Source organism: Psammomys obesus, unplaced genomic scaffold (genome assembly GCF_907164565.1).
Source record: "Psammomys obesus unplaced genomic scaffold, mPsaObe1.curated_primary_1811, whole genome shotgun sequence".
NCBI classification, from domain to species: Eukaryota; Metazoa; Chordata; class Mammalia; order Rodentia; family Muridae; genus Psammomys; species Psammomys obesus.
In genome coordinates this window covers 24,236,558-24,252,107 of record NW_026593286.1, presented here as the reverse complement: position 1 = coordinate 24,252,107, position 15,550 = coordinate 24,236,558, and the positions used below count along the sequence as shown (strand labels likewise).

The 15,550-nt window shown below is 43.1% G+C and overlaps 1 protein-coding gene across 2 annotated transcripts in view; it reads right to left on the bottom strand.

Moving 5' to 3' along the window:
• Positions 1–9,235: 9,235 nt before the first annotated feature.
• The window catches only part of Lancl1 (LanC like glutathione S-transferase 1), a 37,244-nt gene continuing 30,929 nt past the window's right edge, over positions 9,236–15,550 (bottom strand). Inside the window, exons 7-10 of one of the 2 annotated variants that reach the window (XR_008721195.1) lie at positions 13,550–13,726; positions 13,085–13,157; positions 10,502–12,345; positions 9,236–10,389 (exon numbers count right to left, since the gene is read on the bottom strand). Coding sequence is in view for 1 of the 2 variants with exons in the window: in XM_055616650.1 (XP_055472625.1) it covers positions 12,269–12,345; positions 13,085–13,157; positions 13,550–13,726 (327 nt within the window). In the remaining variant the exon portion in view is untranslated. Of the gene's footprint in view, positions 12,346–13,084; positions 13,158–13,549; positions 13,727–15,550 lie in introns of both variants that reach the window. The other variant, XM_055616650.1, reaches the window with a different exon arrangement.

The following is a 15,550-nucleotide window of genomic DNA, read 5'->3' as shown; positions in this document are numbered from 1 at the left end:
TTCTTCTTCTTCTTCTTCTTCTTCTTCTTCTTCTTCTTCTTCTTCTTCTTCTTCTTCTTCTTCTTCTTCTTCTCTCTCTCTCTCTCTCACACACACACACACAAGTAGCCTCAACTGGCACTATAACCCACACCTGAGCCCACATCCTGAGACTGTTACTTTCTGCATCAGTCATGACTTGGACTCTGCCTTAAAACTCGACATCCATTTAAAATCACTTGAATTTTTAAGTGGAACACATTAGCACTAAAAATGACTGTGTTATAGTTGATCTCGCAGTGTTTCCAGCATGCCTAATTATGTGGATTTTTATGCCATTCCACTTCCTCAAATGCCAACCAAAAAAAAAAAAAAAAAAAAGGATGCTATTCTTGTTGCAACTAATTTTCCTCCCATTATCTCCTGTTGGTTTTTCAAGTTCATTAACGGCAGAAATTATTGAACTGAGTTCTGCTGACATCTGCTGGACAAAACCTGTGTTTGTGACTTGATGATTATTAGCTCAGCAACGAAAAGCTCCACCACACAACAGAAAACAAAGTTAAGCCAAGTGTGCGACTCTGAATTAGCACACGGTATATCTGAGAGCAGTTTCCAAGTCTGTTTTTCTAGCTGGCAAAGCCGCACTTCAGCTTGAGCCACATTTCCGCGCCTCCCCTGAGGCTTAGTGGCAGTGCTGGCAGGCCTGCCTCAGCAGGGTCTCTCCTCCAAGGGGGCTGGTTTAGCTAGTGAGATCCTTTGGGAAGTGTTCTGTCAGTGCTTGCTGTCTGCATAATTACAAGCACATGTTTGTGGAGGAAAGTGCAAAGATGCGAGGTCTTGCATTTAGGGTATTTTTCATGGACTCAGAAGCATAGATGGGGATGCCACAATACAATAATAACAGATGGAACATCACTAGCTTTTATGTTAACTTGTTTGTTTGGACTTTATTAAAAAAATATTTTTAGGGGCCCTCTGTGGCAGGCTCTTGTCTTGTTTCCTGTTTTCTTCTTCTTCTGATGTCCATCCTCTTTGCCTTTCTGAATGGAGATTGAGCATTTTAGCCAGCGTCCTCCTTCTTGATTAGTTCCTTTAGGTGTACAGATTTTAGTAGGTTTATCCTATATTATATGTCTAATATCCATTTATGAGTGAGTACATATCCTGTGTGTCTTTCTGCTTCTGGGACACCTCACTCAGGATGATCTTTTCCAGTTCCCACCATTTACTTGCAAATTTCATGATTTCCTTGTTTTTTAATGCTAGTAATATTTCATTGTGTAGACGTACCATACTTTCTGTATCCATTCCTCAGTTAAGGGGCACTGGGTTGTTTCCAGGTTTTGGCTATTACAAACAAAGCTGCCCAAAGCAGATGCTAAGACTTATGGCCAACCTTTGGGCAGAGTGCAGGGAATCTTATGAAAGAAGTGGGAAATAGTAAGTCCTGGAGAGGACAGGAGCTCCACAAGAAGAGCAACAGAACCAAAAAATCTGGGCACAGGGGTTTTTTCTGAGATTGATACTCTGAACAAGGACCATTGATGGAGATAACCTAGAACTCCTGCACAGATGTAGCCCATGACAGTTCAGTGTCCAAGTGGGTTCCCTAGTAATGGTAACAGGGACTGTCTCTGACATGAATTGATTGGCCTGCTCTTTGATCACCTCCCACTGAGGGGGGGAGCAGCCTTACCAGGCCACAGAGGAAGACAATGCAGCCAGTCCTGATGAGACCTGATAGACTAGGATCAGAAGGAAGGGGAGGTCTTCCTCCCCTATCAGTGGACTTGGGGAGGGGCATGTGTGGAGAAGGGGGAGGGAGGGTGGGATTGGAGGGGAGGAGGCAGGGGCTTATGGGGGGGAATAAAAAGTGAATAAAATATTTTTAATAGAGACCCATTCCATAGTTTTGTTTTTTCCTCCATCACAGTCTTGGTTCTGATGAAACACTTGATCCCAGCTTCTGGCTGGTTGGACCGTCTTTGTAGAACCTCATTTAAAAAAATGAATAGGGTGTGGAGAGGTATAGCATTTGATAACAGTGCTTTCTATGCATGCATGAGGACCTGAGTTCAAATCCCTATCTCTTACCAAAAAACCAAGCATGGCTGTACATAAATGTGACCCCAGAATTGGGAGACGGAGACAGGCAGATCTTGGGAGCTTGTTAGCAGAACGGCGAATTTCAGGGTTAGTGACATGTCCTGTCTCAGTCAGCGAATAAGGTGGAAAGCAACAGAGGCACACACACTATGTCTTCCTCTGGCTTCTACGTATGTGTGCACTTACGTATGTAAATACGCTCACCATAGACCCCACCAAAATGAGCAGTGCCATATTTTAGCTAAGATCCCTCTACGTCTTAGAAATTCCTGGATAAAACAGAATCACAACCAATTTGCTAAGTGTGCTGTTATTATCTGCAAATATTTCAATAATTGACCTTGCAGTGACAAATAAAAAATATTTCTTTAAGAATATAAAATTAAAGTGAACACTGCATACAGTTGACTGTATTTGAGATGATGTGATAGAGTTTGCGAATGCTTAATGTTCCTACAGTAAAGCAAAGACAGAAACCAAGAGAAAGTGTTGGGTACCTGCAAGCAGAGGAAGCTGGAGGCAGGGAAGAGAAGTGCTTTTCCTTTTAATTTCTTCTCTGTACTACAAATTCAAAACTGTGTTAATTTCTGTGTGCTCTGAATTCTGTAGCTTCCCTCCTGGCACTATTTTTTACTTTCATTTCATTGTGGCTGGTAAGGTCTCAAGTTCTCAGGGTGTTTTGTTATCTAGCATGTAATCTGGTCTGAAGACTGAACCTGTATCAACTCTGGCTTTTTAGATGGCTTTTTCTAGTTCACCGAGGTATGTTCAGTACCTCAGAGTTAAGCCTTTCCCTTCTCAGCATTATAAAATTCCTCTGAGTCCCACTTCTACAGCATCTAATGGGTTTGATTCTGTTGTTTCAATCTGATTTTTTTTTTTTTTTGTCTTGATGCTCTCACCATCATCTCCAGTGGGACACCTAAACCTATCAGTTTATTGTACATTTCTCACTCCACCCTGCCAGTGTTTGCAGTCAATGTTGTGTGATAGAGTAAACATGGAAACTGCTTAAGATTACCATCTACATACAGTATACATTTCTTCTCATTTGGGGGGGGGATTTCTAGTGTGCCCTTAAATATAAATCTCTCACAGACAACACATCATTGGATCTGGTTTTATTTCTTAAATTCTATTCAGCCATGTTAGGTCTTTTGGTTGCCATGTTAAATCCATGCACATCTTGCCTTTTTGTTAACTGCTATCTGTCTCCTGCTCCCCCCTTCTCCTCAGTGTCCTTTTGTGCTTCTTTAACTCATGTGGTGATATTTCTTTCTCATTTTCTTGTGCCTGTCTTCTCTAAGTATATATGCTTTTTAGTATTTATCATGATTATCTAAAGCACCTTATTGCTGTAATAATGATTTAAACCGATAACAACTTAATGTCAACTCAGAAGTGTTCTGGACTTTTACTTCGCCCACACTTTTATTATTGGAAACCATTCTCCTTTATATTGTGTATCAATGTTTTGCATTGTATTTTTTTATGCTATAATTAGAACAATTTCTAGGCCACTTTTACCAAATCATCCTGTTCTTGTCTCCACATTTATTTTTTCTGTTAGTTTTATGTGCTTAAATGTTTCTACATTCTGTTTAGTGTGCTTTTGTTTCAACTTGAAGACTTTTCCGGCGGTGATGGGACTATCTTACACTTCATCTAGAAAAATCTAGCTCTGTTTTGAAGGATAGTTTTGTTAGATGCAGCATTCTTGGTTGGGAGGTATTCCTGCTTCCTGTTATTTCACCTTGTCTAGCACTTTGGCTGAATCACACAGTGGCCTGCCAGGCTGCTGCTGAGAAGTGTTTTTATAGTCACAGTAAACCTCCCTTGTGTATGAAAACATACCTTTCTCTTGCCGTTTTCAAAAGTTTTACCTATGATTTTTGACAATTTGTTCATAACATGTCTGAGGACAGACTGGTTTGGTTCAGCCTGGATGTTAGTTTTCTTTCTCTGACTTGGGACATTTTAAGCCATTTTTCTTTATGTTTTCTGCTCCTCTGTATTGTTCTGAATTTCCCATAGTGCATATAGGGACTCTCCTACAGATACCACACACAGCCTTTGAGCCTTCTTCACTCCTTTACTTACAATTATTTTTCCCCTTTCAAAAGATTTATATTTCAACTCAATGATTCTTCCACTTTTATTGAACTCTTTTGATGCCTTACTAGCTGAGGCTGGCCTCAACTTCACAGAGATCCGCCTGCCTCTGCCTCCTGAGCGCAGGGATTAAAGGTGTACGCCACAATGCCTGGCTCTCTTTTGCTGCTCTTCTGTCATTTCAGTTATTATTTTTTTTATTGTGTTTTTCATTCACCAAATGGTGTCCTTTATGTTTTCTGCCTGTTTGCTAGAATTCTCATTTTCCCTACTGTATTGGTTTCTTAATTCCAAAACCAGGGAATTCCCATCTCTTATTTCTTTGGGGTTGCTCTGCACATACACTTTCTTAGCTTGGAGACATGCTTTTCTGTTTCTCATGTGACTCATAACTACGAATTAGGATTGAGGCATTTGAGAGAGTGCTCGCTAGAAACTGGGAGAAACATGGAAGAAAGGAGAATGGGGTGAAGACCTCTCGGGGCAAAGCAGAGCGGAGGAATCACTTCTGGTTTGCCCAGGACAGTTACCAACAGTTAAGATACTTCAAAATGACCGAAGAGTATAAAATTATCAACACATAAGAACAGTTGAAGAGACAGACATGTCCATTACTCTGATTATTACACATGGCACATGTGTGTTGAATTACAACAAAGCATCTACTCTTGTCCCAATGTTTGCATGGGGTCTTCCTATGAGAGAATACACTCAGTGTTAAACCCAGCTATATGGGATGAGGTGGGGTGGGGCACGCTTAAACCTTGGATTAGGGAAATATAACTTCTCTGTGGCTTTAATTTCTCAATTAGACATGCTTGCTAGGTTCCTTTTTCAGGCGTTTGTAATATCTTGCTCCCTCTGGTGTCTGTCTTCTGTATTGTAAGTGGTTTTCTGTTTTTATTTTTCTGAAACAAACTCCCACACAATGCTGGATCAGCCTTGGATTTACCACATACCTGGGGATGTCCCGACCTCCTGATACTCTCTACCTTCTGAGTGCTGGGATCACAGGTGTGCACCACTATGCCCAGATGTGTGGCATGCTCTTGGGCTGTACAATCACCCCCTTTCCCCAGTGGCTGCCAGACTTCTAAAGTCCGTCAGCTTCCTGCCTGTACTGTCAGGACAAACAGCCCAAAGCAGCTTCCCAGAAAGTCCTCCAGAAGCTTGAGTGCTACCCATACAGCCTGTTTCTGTTCTGTCCTGAGAGGAGCATTTTTGTTTACCTGGTACACACCACCTTCTTGGACTATGGAATTCTCAGGAGCTCTTCTGTCCTGTGTACTAGGAAATCACTTCCCACAAGGGGACAAGGAACAAGGGATGGACTTGTCATTTTACCATCTTATGATGTCGCCATCCAGTTTTAACTGGGTAGAGGAAGGATTATAAAAATTAAAACCCAACATGGTTGGTTTATATAAATTATGAATAGTAGAAAATACACTGCTTGCGAGTCATTCAAACTGGGATCAGTTTTTACTGCTGAAGGCCCAGAGAACATGCTCATGTTGACAGGAAAAAAGGGATATTAACGATCTTTCTCACTTGTTATCAGGCTTGTGATTTAGGAGATAATAAAGCATTCCCACCCCGATGTTTCTAGTTAGGTTTCCAATTCTCCTACATCAGCTTTGGTATTAGGTTCTTACACAGCTCTGGCTGAATGGCTTCTGGAACCCTCCCGCCCCCCCAAACCACATCTCTTTATGAAATTCTCACACTGGAACCCTGTCAAAAGGTAGGCGGCCAGCAGCACCTACATCCATTTACTACTGAAGGCATGCTGCGAAGTCAGGCTTCGGGGAAGGAATGTGACTGAGCAGTGTTAGCAGTATCTTTAAGGATGCTGAAGTCTGGCTCCTTATGAACCGTGAATGAGGTGCGGAGAAGTCTAACCAGATGACTCATGTTAACACTTTGCTCTGGGTATTTTCTTGTTGATACTTTAACTTTAAAAAAAAAAATCCTGGTTTTCCCATTCAAATTGAGTATTTTCATCAAGTCCTTTGCTCTCACCACTCACCACTACCAAACATGTTGGTCATAAGACCATATCCTTCACCTTCCTCCCTACACAACCATGACAGAGACAGACTACAGCTGTTCCTGAAGGCCCATGCCCTTCGAGTGTGGTCAGCCCACTTCTCTTCTTTCTCTACTTGAGATTCATGATGGATTATGTAACTCATGCAGGCGCACTGGACGAAGAGCCCTCTGTAACACAGGATTGATCAAATCCCTCTCATAATTCATTTCATCTCCCTTCCTACTCTAGGGTAGGATGTCCCACGGTTCCATTTCACACTGAAATCACTTGTTTACCGTTACATTCATTTCAGGAGGTTTTTGTGAGCAGCAGTAGTAGAAAACATACTAGTTGTATCTTCCCAGTCCTCATGGGATGCTTCAACTAGCACACACTAGCAGCAGTCCTCATATATTCAGGTTGAACAATCGTCCTGTGCAATGAAGGCTAAGGCATGGGAGAATTTGTGAGCTACTTCTAAAGTATTTGTACTTCCTGAAAGTGCCCTTCAAGGAAAGGAATTTAAACTTAAATATTTTTATTGAAAACTTCATGTGTACAATGTATTTTGATCACATTCAGCATCACTTCCCTATTGCCTGGCTCATCTATCCCCTACTTTTCCTCCCCTCTATTCTGTATTTCTAAAAAGTAGCCCACTGAGTCCAATTTGTGCTGCACCTATACTCATGGCTCTGGCCTCCACTGGAGCCTGACTTAGCAGAGGCCATACTCCTATAGAAAACGGACTCTGTCTCCCTGCAGCAGCCACCTCTCCCCCCCTCCACGCTTGATCTTGTGCAAAACCTAACTTAATAATGATAACACTAAGGATTTCCCAGAAGTTGACTAAATGAGAGAACTGGGAGGAGTAAGTGGCTTTATGTCTTCAGCTTTCCCTACACCCTGCCCAGCACTAGGGCTGTCCAAATGGAACACTGGAAAATGCCCCTGGGCTGGCTGCGCGTCTTCGCCCTGTGAAGGCATCTAACGTCAGCATTTCCACAAATACAAAGAAACCACAGAGTACAAGAGAGCCAGGCTTACATTAGACCTCATGAAACAAGGGTTGGAAGAGTTGGCGCCAGTGCAAACATCAGAACGCATTTTGTAATTGGCTTGGCTAATTACCTATGTTCTGCAGACCGAGCTGCCAGGGCAGAGCTGTTGTGTGCGTGCGCCACCTACACACAGACAAGTTCTGAGCATACAAGCGATGAGGATTAAGCACTGCTCATAGCACCACCAGAACCGGCAGGTCTGCAGGACGCAAGACGACAGTACCAACAACAGTGGGAAAAGTGTCTACGAGAGCGTGCACGCCAACTGCTAAATGCCAGTTCCAAAAAAAGGGCCAGTGTTAGCCAGGAGCTCACATCGAGCCCCCATCAACACTTCCAGATTACAAATGCTTTCCTTCACAGCCAGGTCGGCCAGAGAAATCAGGCAATTTTGACAGTACTTTACAAACTGATTAATCAGAAGTGCTCCTCGCCCCCGTAACCACTAAATGCCACACAAAGGCTCTCCTAATCTGCACAGTGGCGGGACGTTAGCTGCAGATGTTCTGTCACCATGGCTGTAACCTGCATGTTGATGGAAAGTTGACATAACGTGCAGATGTGAAATCAACTGGCTGATGACGAGAAGCGGCCCCGCTAAGATCCATTTCTGTCCTCATTAGTCCACGTTTCGCCTTGCTGTTTGTGCTTCCTCTCATTACTAACGAAACTGTAAAGTGTGTCCCTAAGGATGCACTACTTGGCTCCTGGAAAACTGTTTATCAGTTCACACGACAGAACTGTGAAGCCACTGTGTTCTCTTTTTTTTCCCATTCTATTTTGTATTGATTTATTATTTATTACCATTTATTCACTTTGTATCCTGGCTGTAGGCCCTTCCCTCATCTCCTCCCAGTCCCACCCTCCACTGGACTAGGGGAGGGCCATAGTGGAGAAGAGGAAGGGAGGGTGTTATCTGTTGTTAAGAAAGCCAGTGTTCTGCTGTAACTGACCACAGCTCTAGAAAGGACAGAGTGTGAATGAGAAAGAGAACGAAGCAGCTCATTTTCTGGGGATAGATTTATAGGGTAAGTTTACATGATGCTTATAAGCATAAAGGAGGTATGAGGCCTCTGGGGGAGGAAATCCACAATGGGGGTTACTATAGGAAAGGAAAATGACATAAATAATCATTTTCTAATGATCAAAGAGTATGGGAGGACAAAGAATATTAAAAAAAAATTCATAGGAACAAACAAGTTATGGGCAAGCAGAAAGAGCCAACTCATTTCAATGTTTATTATCCTTTTTCAATCCGGCGGCAACGGTGTATTTTCACTCTGCTAGGGAGAAGTAAACAGGGCACAGGGTCACTGTGGGTCTGGAGCACTGGAGGGCTGTCCCTCCACCCCTCACCCCTGCATCTACAGACCTGCTGCCAACAGACACACCTTCATTTCATGTGAAGGAGAGGGAAAGAGCCACACCTCTCCTTGGGGTGAAGAGTCAACAGAGGGGAGAGAGGAAGGACACTTCCGAACATGTGGCTCAGACACGCAGCCACGTGGCCCATGAAGACACTGGTGACTTCTCATGTGCTGCCTTGCTGGGCAGGAGAAGGGCTGGTACCAAGTCTCCCAGGTGTCTGGGCAGACTTCCTTTCCCTATGGCTATGCCTCAGTCAGTGACCTCAATCCAAAGTTCCTTTACAATTACGGGCACGGGGAATTCCTGGAATGAGGCTCTTGGTCATTGACTACTGGGTAGACTCATTAAACACGACGTGGGAAATTACTGCATGGTTTGAAGCCTTGGAGATCCTTCCTAATCCTACCACGATCAGACGTAAGAATATTTTTTTATTCTATAAATCCATTATCAGAAAGGATTGGAACTAATAATGAAGGAAAAGTTAAGCACAAATCTCAGGGAGTGAGTTTATATAGGAAAAGCTATTTACTGTTATGGAGAAAAAACTAAAACAAACAACAGTAGGCGATACTCAGGCCTAATAGCATTTTATTGAAAACCATCCAGACAAATCCTTTTCATAACATACACATCTGTTCCCAGCAAGGGACAATGAACCTGGGATGATTCTTCGATGTCCTCCACACTGACTCCTGCTCACCAGCTGTAAACAGTTCCCCTACAGCCCAGTGGTACAGAACACTCAGAAACCTGCTCTGACTGTTTTCAGGGAGCAGAAAAGGAATTGGAATTAAAAATGAGTAAGCAAGGACTACACCTGAGTTCTAGGAGCCTAAGAGTCTATAAATAAACGTTCCCGCTTACAGTTTATTTCAAAGTTAGGTGACAGAAGGTAAGGGCACCGCCCAAACAGATACAAACTGACCTGAGGATAGAGGAGTGGAGTGCTACAATATAGTTACTCAGGGAAATGGGAAAAAGGAGAAAAAATACCCTTAGATCCCCTTTGATCTAACTCTACCTACAGGGGGGCTTCTGCCGTCAAACGGATGTGACAGGAATGATGAAAAGGAAACCAGATGACTCTAAGGATGGAAGACTGACAGCTGGAATGAAATGAACACCTGGTGGGATCTACAGAAACGGTCATGGCAATGTTGATATCTTACAGAAGGGCCTGACAGCCTCTCAACATTTCACTACACAGTCTCTGTAGAGAGATTAGCAATGCCACCAAATCTTCCTGAAGCAACCTCTGGAAGGTTTTTAAACCGAGAAGAAAAACATCCAAGCGAAAAACGTCAAAGAATGAAAGCAACAATGGTGCTCCCACACAATCTGCAGTCAAAGTGTTTCTTGCGGCCTCTACCTCGGAGGGGAGGCATCGGTGTGAGCTTTGTTTCTACCCGAGTTTAAAACCCTCAGAAAACTCTCCTAGCTTTTACGCGTCAGTCAACAGTGGCATAAATATGTTGTCAGTGTAAGGAGTTTTAAAAAGCTACAGTGAAGACAGAAAGCCGAACTGTTGGTGCCGATGGGTCTGTTAATGGATGTCAGTATGTTGAAGGCTGCTCGGATACCAACAAGGATGGTCCTCAAAACATTCTTCCTTCTTTGAGTTCCTTCTGGGGCTCCACTGATCAGGATGCCGGGGAAGCACTGTGATCAAGTCTCTTGACTGATCAAAATACTTGTTCTTTTTCTTTTAATAAGTACCTACAGTAGCTGAAAGTACAGGCAGAATACAGTAAGCCATTCAGCTAACCAAGTGGGCTTTCCTTTCAAAGCTGGGCACCCAACAAACAGATGTGCTTTGCTGTGTTTGAGTCTTACTTACACATTCTGGCCCCGTCAGTGCACAGCCTTCACCAGGCACTTTACACACAGCTTCCAGCAGCACTTCAGAGGGCGAAGATGCACAAGTCCCTATGTACAGGGGTCACAGAAGGAGCAACCCAATCCTGAGAATTAAGCACTGGGCTGCAAGTTGAATCCTACTGTAGGTAGCCTTTAAAGGGCTAGGGAATTTCCCATATTAGCTATCTTGGTACCAAACAGAAAATAATGGGATTATTCCTCATAGCAACCAGCACACACTCCAAGGGGATTCAATTTCCAACAAAAATAGTACGATCAAGAGAGCCATAAAATAGCACATTAAATATTCTCAGACCCTGTTATTTTAAAGGTGGAAAATGTTCCCAAGTCAACTGCCTAGAATTTGGATAGGTATGTGATAATGGTGGAGGGAGGGAGGAGCTGAGGCGTCAAAAAGCATTTGTTTGGAATTTGAAGCACCAGGGAGCCTTCATGTACTAACAAACCTGGCTCCGTGGTCTCAGAATCTGACGACTGTTGCTCCTGGGATGTGCAAAGACTCATGTGTTACAAGCATGAAGGCTGTAACATCCGGTGCTTCCAGGAGTAAGAATTCTGTGTTCTCTCAGAAGCTATTACTCACAGCATCTCCCTTTCCACCTGCTGTGTAAGCAGAATTAGATTCTGTACTACTTAGCGAAAAGATCAATGTTCAAATCAATTGACAGGAAGGGATGACACGTGGCACTCAAGCAGTCAGCGAAAAGCAAGGAAAATCTAGGCCAAACATCTGAAGGTCAGCCAAAGGTCAGGCTGCAGTCCTGTCTCAGCAAATTCACACAGAACATCTACTTCTGGATCTCATATGAACACTGAAGGACAAACACTTTTAAAATAAACATTTCTGGCATATAACAGAAAACAAGGAGCTATTGTTGGTGAATTAGCTTCAAGATCAGAATGTGCATCACAATCAATTTAAGTTTTGATAATATTGCTGGAATACAGTGCCTGTTTGGCTCATTCAAACTGGTATTTCTGGTTTATAAAAAAACTAGGAATTTAAAACACAACATTTAGGCCCCAAGTCTAATTGGTAATTCTTGCGGTTTTTCTTCCAGAAGCATGGCTTACTGCATTCTTGTCCCCTTTAATAATCAACCACTTGAGAAAACCAAGTCATAAAACTACTCTCTGTTGGAGGAAAAAGATTCAACAGAAGCGATGGAAGGTGATGGCAATCTACACATAATCATGTATCTGCACTATATGTAGTGTTATGTGTATGTGTGAGCTGGGGACAGAACCCAGGGCTTTTTGCATGCTAGAAAAGTGTTCTGCCACTCCGCTAATCCCACATCTCTCTCTTCTCTTTACTTAGAAACAGTCTCACTGAGTTGCCCAGGTTGGTCTTGAACTTGTGATCGTCCTGCCTTAGTCTCTTCAGTAGCTGGGATAACATGTTACCAGGGATGGCTTACCAGTGAGTTTCTAGAAAGAACTTAAATAAGAGTGAGATGTCCTCCCAAGTCTGGAAATACATGTAAATGGCCACAAAAAATAATGTACTTGTCATGCATCCTTCTCTTTGGAAGATAGTTAAGATGGCTTTCATATACACCTTTAAATAAAGCAAGTAATAAAAGGAAGGCGCTGACTGCTAAATAAAAGCCCGGCCACAACAAGTACACAGTTTCATTTTGCTTCCTTCAAAAGCAACGGAGACACTTAGCCCAGAGGAACACACAGAGAGGCACTCTGTAAGCACAGGAGACATGCTTTCCTTTCAGAGTTCAAATGCAGGGAACTTGGCCTTCGTGGGGACTAACAGGTCAGCCAGGAAATATATTGTTCCAGCCATCCCTAAAGCAAGAGAAAGAAGCACAACTTACTATACCAAATGGCTCCACTTCATAAAGAAGCTCATTTTTTTTTTTTCATCACCAACTTTATCCTAAGACATGGGAAGCGTCCTGTAATTCATACACTGCATTCAACATCAGAGGCCCCTAGAGAGCTTCTTGGCTTTGTTTATTCAGGGGGAAGGGAGGAGACAGAATGGAAACAAGTCCAAGCCACTTACTACCTGTCACTACCTGCGAGTTTCTTGGCCACAGCACTGTGGCCACGTAGCTCCCTGAGGCTCTGTATCTACGACTCAGCCTGGCTTCAGAAATGGTGGTCCCATCACAGCTACTACTATCGTCTGTGGTAGCATGCTCGCTAAGTCTTTTTGTTTTGTTTTGGATACAGGGTTTCATACGGTCCAGGCTGGCCTTAAACTAGCTAACTGGCTAGGGATGATCTGCTGATCCTGCTGCCTCTACTGTTTCCATCCCTTGAGTTATAACGGAGACTGCGGAGGTGTGCCAACATGCCCAGTTAACGCAGTGTGGAGGATGAACTCGGGGCTTTATGTACACTCAGGAAGCACTCTAACACCCGAGCTGTACCCCCAACCTCACCACCCGACCTGAAACATAGAAGTAAGGAAGTGTATGTTTAAGAGTGGCCTATAAGAACCAGTGAGTAGTTAGGGCTGGAATTCAAACGCATTACCACCAAGCAGAGTAGCAGAAGGTATGTTGTGTGTGAAAAATACCTTCGAAGAGCGAGAAGGGGGTGTCTGGTGTCCTGCATCCGTGTTCTCCATAGTCTAAACACCACTCAGCAAACTGAAAAAGAGACCAAGTTCAACGACTGTAGTTATTTCTTCAGAGATCCTGAGAACTCATGAAACTACTTTGAAAAATTCCAAAATACCAAGTCAGAGATAAGGAGCTAATGTTGAGACTTGGGTGGCTTGAAGGCAGGTATAGGCCTTGGGAGGGGTTTAGTGAGCATGCGAGCCACATGCTGCCAAGGGTATCAGAGAACAAAATGATGTCTGTCTTTCAGCTTTTACTCCCACAAATGTCCCAGCAGAATGCACACTTTAAAGGAATGCTACCTTAACTGAATAGTCCCTGAAGGTTTTCTTAAAAGTTAACACATTTGTTAACTCTAAACTCATGGACACTTTCAACCTCTCAAGGAGCAGCTTCTCCATGTACAGCCTGGCCCCTACCTTGCAGGCCCTGTACAGGTACTTCACATCTTGCGTGAGGTTGTAGAGTGCCAGGAACGCGTAGGCATTCCCTGCAGCACCGTGGCATAGCCCGTAGCCCTTCTTCAGCAGCCCGTACTGCCACACCACGTCAGCACACCGGTAGGCGTCATGCAGGTACTGCTCCTCTTTGAACACCTACAGAGTCAAGGGACATATGTATCATCAGGGCACAAAGGAAAATTCTCCAGGCACGGAAGGAAGAAATAAGGAATGGAACAACAGAATATGTTACGGCTACTGACAAATTCTTAACATTGACTTGTAGCACAGTTAGGTTTTCCAACTTGACACAAGCCTAGGCACACCTGGGAAGAGGGATCTCAACTGAGGAACTGTCTCTATCAGACTGGCCTGGGGGCATATCTGTGGGGTGTTTCCTTGATTGCTGACTCATGTGGGAGGGTCCAGTCCACTCCCTGGCAGGTAGTCCTGGGTTATATAAGGAAGTAGACTGAGCTAGGCAGGGGAAAGGAATTAGTAGCAGCATCCCTCCAAGACTCTGCTTCAGTTCCCACCTCGGGTTCCTGCTTTGCCTTGGCTTTCCTTCATGTTGGACTAACCTAAAAGCCACATAAACCCTTCCCTACTCCAAGTAGCTTTGAGTTAGTGTTTTATCACAGCAAAAGAAAAGCAACTATGTAATTAGCTTTGATTTTTAAAAATAACTTGGCTTAGGGCTGGAGAGATGGCTCAGCAGTTGAGAACACTGACTGCTCATCCAGAGGACCCGGATTCAATTCCCAACACCAACATTGCTGCTCACAACTGTCTGTAACTCCAAGATTTAACACTCTCACACAAACATACATGTAGACAAAACAGCAACACACGTTAAATAAATAAATTATTAAAAAAATAACTGGTCTTGTATGTTTGGTCTAAGCTTTACGTGTATGTGTGAGACCGAACAGCAGTACTGAACTGGCCACTTGTTCTTATCATCACTCCTTCTCCAAAGAGCACACACTAGCTGCTTGAGTAATTATGACACCCTTCACCATTAAGAGTTATCTTTACATACTGGGGAAGAATCTAGGAGCTATTATTTTATTTTTGTGTGTATGTATATTCTTATGTGTGGATATGTGTATGGGTACCTGTGAAGGTCAAAGGTCCAAGTCAGATGTTTCTGCTAACTGCTCTCCAACTTTTTTTTCACGATAGGGTCTTTCACTCACTCTGGGCAATACTAGCTGGCCAGTGAGCCCTAGGGATCGTCCTATCTCTAACTCCGCAGCACTGGGATTACCTTGTTCTGCATATAACTCAGTGGCGCCAATTATAGTCTTGAAGTTGTGCACCCAACATCACTTCCATTTTTACTATTACACATTAAGCAATAGGTACTCATTCCCTGTTCTCTACGGCCTGACCCTGATACCTTCTACTTTCTGTCTATATAATTTGCCTACTCTAACACATCCTATTAGTCATCACTAAATATAAGTGTATTTCCTCTTCTGCATTGCATTCTGGGTGTCTATAGTTATTTTGTTTAGCATGTTTTCAAAGTTCATGAGTATTATAGTATATACTGGCATTTCATTCTGTTTCATTCCAGTATTTTATCCATATACTCATCTGTTGATAGATAAGAGATGTTTAGGGATTTTTCATCTAAAATATGATGAACAGCTTAAAATGGAGCTGTTATGAATTGTCATGTGCACAAACCTCTTTGACTTGCTCTAGATTCTTTCTGTCTATCTATCCCCTATTGGCATAAGCCTAGGGTGGAACTATTCTATCACAGTGAAGTGCTTGACTTTTAGGGACCACCAACCTGTCTGCATGGCAGCTGTGTCATTTCACATTCCAGCAGCAATGAATAAGGATATTGCTTTCAGTTACACTTCTGAGACATTTATCTTGGTTACTCTATCAGTGAAGCAGCTTCTAGTGTTATGGGATGGCAAACACCATGGAGGGTAGACCTGTGAGAAAGGCTGCTAACCAATT